Source organism: Aptenodytes forsteri, unplaced genomic scaffold (genome assembly GCF_000699145.1).
Source record: "Aptenodytes forsteri isolate BGI_AS27 unplaced genomic scaffold, ASM69914v1 Scaffold142, whole genome shotgun sequence".
NCBI classification, from domain to species: domain Eukaryota; kingdom Metazoa; phylum Chordata; class Aves; order Sphenisciformes; family Spheniscidae; genus Aptenodytes; species Aptenodytes forsteri.
Window position 1 is genome coordinate 4,894,023 of NW_008794598.1, and position 4,519 is coordinate 4,898,541.

A 4,519-nucleotide genomic window follows, 5' to 3' on the forward strand; every position below is an offset into this window, starting at 1 on the left:
GCTCCACGGCCTCGGCTGCTGGCGGCTTGGTGGGGGCAGCTGGGGCTGGCTCATGTGCCCGTGGGTCCCAGGGTACCCCCAGCCGTGGGTGTGCTCCCTCCCTGGGGTCCCTGCCCCGGCCTTGAGCAGGGCTGGAGCTGCCCTTGCTCCATCCTTGCCCAAGGATGCCCTTGCCGTGCCAGCACAGCCTCTGCAACACAACAAAGAGCCAGAGACCAGAGGCACAAACAAAGACCCCGGCTCTGAGCGCTGCACCGTGCCGGGGGCTTGCAGGAGGGATGGCCACATGTGGCACCCTGCGGGGTCCCCTGGGGGGTGTGCCACCGGCTGCTCTGCCACCGCTGCGGGTGCACCAGGGCAGCCCGTGGGTGTTCGGGTTGGGCGCTCTCATGGGTGGGGAGGGCGGTGGTTGTGCCGTGGGTGCCAGGCAGACACGGGCGCCGCGTGTTGCCGGCTGCGGGGGGACGGTGCTGCGCATCGCCACGGTCTCTCATCCATCTGTGTCTTGGCGGCTGAGCGAGGGACAGTCATGCGTTTATTTTTAACCGGCTGGGGAGGATGGCGGGGATTGGTGCCTCCCTGGTTATATCACTAAATCCCTGCCAGGCCCTGTTAGTTCCAGCACAGCGAGCCCTGCGCCGTGCTCCAGTAACCGTTTCGACCCCCCTTCCTCCCGGGGCCGTGCCCTGCTGCCGCCCTGCCCCAACTCACAGGCTCCTCGCAGCCAGCTGTGCGCACAGCTGGAGCACGCAGGCACCCACCAACTGTTCCCCATGGGTGGGCACCGGGGCACCAGGACCCCGCACCCCCCAGCCCTGCCCTCCCACCCTATCGCCCTCTCCCAGGTGCAGGGTGGGATGCAGGCAGCCGGGTCTTCCGCTGCCTGCTCCACCTCCCCGGGAGAAGTGATGGTGCACGGGGATCACGGCCACATCCCACTCCTGCAGCCCTTTTGGGGATGGGGCAGGAGGAAATTGGGGCAGTTCATGGCCACTTTGTCCCCATCCCAGTGGCAGATGCCATGCGGGACAGGCCCAGCGCTTCCCCGCGGGAGCACTGACCGGAGCTGGGGCAGGACGGGGATGATGAGGATGCTCATGGCCACCACGGTCCCCTCTCGGTCCCCATGTGATGCCACCCACCAGCCCGCATCCCCAGCCGCGGCTCTCGGCAAAGCGGCAAAGGGTTAAGCCGTGCAGCGGGGCCACGTGATGCTCCGGGGATGCCGTTTAGGGTGGAATATCAGGACGAGAATTTCTTCGGGCGGCGCATACCCACCCTCCCCCGGCCCCGCCACGGCCCCTCGCCCCGCGCCGCGGCTCCCCAGGGACGCGCGGTGCCAAGCCAGGCCCTCGGCCGGTGAGCTCCTTGCCGTGCTGCTCCCCGTGACTCTCCCTCCCAGCTCAGCTGGCTTCGGGGGGGATTTGGATGGCACCTTGGGGTTGGGGGGGCACTGGAGGATTCTGTGTGTCTGGAGCTGGAACGGGCACCATTCCCATCTCCATCCCCATCTCCATCCCTGTCCCCATTCCCGTCCCCATCCCCTGCAGCTGGATGCTTGTCCCGCGGTGCTGCGGGCAGGAGGGATGGGGGTCCCCTGCTCGTCCCCCCCATGACTCCCCCCTCTTCTCCCCTCAGTGCATGAGGCTGGTGCTTGCCCAGGAGCCACCCAGCGCCCGCGCTGACGCCTGAGGCAGCGCCGGGAGCCATGTCGGGTTCCTACGACGAGTCGGCGGCGGCCGCAGAGGGAACAACCGACAGCTTCTGGGAGGTGAGTCCCGGCCGCCTTCTCCTCCCGCGGGGCCCCCGCTGCCGTCACTGCATCCCAGGGTGTCCCCCGGGCTGGGGGGGGGGGAACGGTGCTGCCCTCCCCTCCCGCAGCAAGCTCTGCCTGCGGGCATCTCTGCCGCGGTGGCTCAGGTGTCCCAGCCATCTCTGCTGGAGGTCTCAACCTCGTCTGTCCCCGAGGGGCGCAGAGCGATGGAGGGGACCGAAAGGAGCTGGGTTTGAGCAGCCCCAAAGCAAGAGCCCCATCCCTGCACCCCCAAAGTGCCCGGTGCTCCCCCCGTCCCCACCCCGGGACAGCTGGGGCTGAGCCGGGTGGCCCGGCCGCAGCTTCCATGCCTGCCTGTCCCCATCCCCATCCCCCTCCCAGGTGGGGAACTACAAGCGCACAGTGAAGCGGATCGATGACGGGCACCGGCTCTGCAATGACCTCATGAACTGCGTGCACGAGCGGGCCAAGATCGAGAAGTCCTACGCCCAGCAGCTCACCGACTGGTCCAAGCGGTGGAGGCAGCTCATCGAGAAAGGTACCGTGACCTCCCCAGGGGGAGGCTCCCCTCAGGACACCTGGGTCCCATGGGTCCCCGTGCACCATCACAACTTTACCTGGTAGAGATGGAGGGGGTAAGGGCTGTGGAGTGACACTCAGCTGTCCCCTTTGCCCCCCAGGTCCCCAGTATGGCAGCCTGGAGAAGGCGTGGGGTGCCATCATGACGGAGGCGGACAAGGTGAGCGAGCTGCACCAGGACGTGAAGAACAGCCTGCTGAACGATGACTTCGAGAAGGTCAAGAACTGGCAGAAGGACGCCTACCACAAGCAGATCATGGGAGGTTTCAAGGAGGCCAAGGAGGCTGAGGACGGCTTCCGGAAAGCCCAGAAGCCCTGGGCCAAGAAGCTCAAGGAGGTGAGAGGAGAAGCGCAGCGTGTCCTGGGGCACCCATGCCATCTCCCAGCTCCGGCTCTGGGTGCCCAATCCAGGCTTGGAGAGCCGGGTGGCACCTCCCTGCAGGCAGAAGGATGGGCAGAGGGCTGTGACTGCTACTCTGACGTCCCTTCTCTCTCCTCTCCACAGCTGGAGACAGCCAAGAAAGCCTACCACCTGGCATGCAAGGAGGAGAAGCTGGCGATGACCCGGGAAGCCAACAGCAAGGCGGAGCAGTCCAACACCCCTGAGCAGCAGAAGAAGCTCCAGGACAAAGTGGAAAAATGCAAGCAAGATGTGCAAAAGGTGCGAGCCGCTGCCCTGCTCCGGGCTCACGAGGCATCGGGCAGGGAAAACCAGTGGAAATGGCCACCACGCCCCTTTTCCCCCATTCATTCCCATTTTCCCAGCCCTACGCACCTGTAGAAGGGTGAGGACTTGCAGGCAGTGCTCAGGGGAGAGAGATTTACCGCTCTTACTGGGGCAAAATCTTTCCAGCAGGCAGACTGATTTCACCCACAGAGGCTCTTGGCTCAATCTGGGCTCCCCAGCGTGGTGGCCCACAAAACCAGACCCTCTCAGCACCCAGAAAGGGCCTCTGAGGTGCTCAAAGTATAACCAAGGTACCCTCCTGCACCTTTGCAGACTCAGGAGAAGTACGAGAAGGTGTTGGACGAGCTGAACAAGTGCACCCCACAGTACATCGAGAGCATGGAGCAGGTCTTTGAGCAGTGCCAGCAGTTTGAGGAGAAGAGGCTCAACTTCCTCAAGGAAGTGCTCCTGGACATCAAGAGGCACCTGAACCTGGCCGAGAGCAGCAGGTAGGTGCCTCCTGCGCTGGCTGGGCAGAAGGTGCCCACGCAAGGTCTCCTCGTGCTGCCTGGAAAGCAAACCAAGCCCTGGAGGGACCGAGTGCTTCCAGGACAACCCACCCCCTGCAACACAAGGGAGAGGGTTTTCTGGCCAACACAATGGTCACTAAGAGGTACCAGAGTGGCAGGAGGGCTGTGCGGGAGCCCGGCACCCCCCAGTGCCTCGTAGGAGGTGACACGACCTGGGGCATGTCCCCGTCCCACCCCCTCCCCGGGGCAGCCCGCCGGGGTGCACCCCCACCCGCAGCACCCCGACCCGCGTCTCTCCTCGCAGCTACGCCAACGTCTACCGGGAGCTGGAGCAGGCCATCCGCCTCTCGGACGCGCAGGAGGATCTCCGGTGGTTCCGCAGCAGCAGTGGCCCCGGGATGCCCATGAACTGGCCCCAGTTCGAGGTGAGGCTGGGGGCCCCGCTGGGGGGGGTGGTCATCGGCCGGGCGCTCAGGGGCCGGTTGCTTTGTGCTTGCAGGAGTGGAACCCGGACCTAACGCACACGATAACACGGAAGGAGAAGCAGAAGAAGGGCGAGGGGGTGACCCTGACCAATGCCAGCAGCATGGGCGAGACGGGGGCGCCGGCGGGCGAGCGTGGGAGGTGAGGGCCATCGGGGAGGGGAGATGCCATGGGAAAGGCACGGCGTTTGCCTGTGCAAACATTCCCAGTGCTGTGGGGACACCCAAGGGGGTGCGGAATGTCCTTGGTGACAGCCACCACCCTTCTCTGTCCTCCCTCCATGTCTTGCTGGACATGTCATTAGCTGGGGGTCCTGCTCACTGCAGCCCTCGCTCCCCTGTAACCTCGGGAAAGCCGCAGCATCCTCCCAGATGTCCATGGCACACGGTGCCTGCCCCCCGCCGCTGTCCCCCACCCGCTCTGAGGGCCCCTCTCCCTCCTTCCCCCCACCCCCGCGTGAGCAGCCCTGACCGCGGGCAGCCCCAC

The 4,519-nt window shown here is 65.6% G+C and overlaps 1 protein-coding gene across 1 annotated transcript in view; it reads left to right on the plus strand.

Moving 5' to 3' along the window:
* Positions 1 to 1,638: 1,638 nt before the first annotated feature.
* Positions 1,639 to 4,519, plus strand: part of PACSIN1 (protein kinase C and casein kinase substrate in neurons 1) — a 5,151-nt gene continuing 2,270 nt past the window's right edge. The window contains exons 1-7 of the mRNA XM_009272854.2: positions 1,639 to 1,771; positions 2,156 to 2,312; positions 2,455 to 2,690; positions 2,859 to 3,014; positions 3,354 to 3,529; positions 3,855 to 3,975; positions 4,050 to 4,174. Coding sequence (XP_009271129.1) covers positions 1,709 to 1,771; positions 2,156 to 2,312; positions 2,455 to 2,690; positions 2,859 to 3,014; positions 3,354 to 3,529; positions 3,855 to 3,975; positions 4,050 to 4,174 — 1,034 coding nt within the window. The 5' untranslated portion in view covers positions 1,639 to 1,708. The remainder of the gene's footprint in view (positions 1,772 to 2,155; positions 2,313 to 2,454; positions 2,691 to 2,858; positions 3,015 to 3,353; positions 3,530 to 3,854; positions 3,976 to 4,049; positions 4,175 to 4,519) is intronic.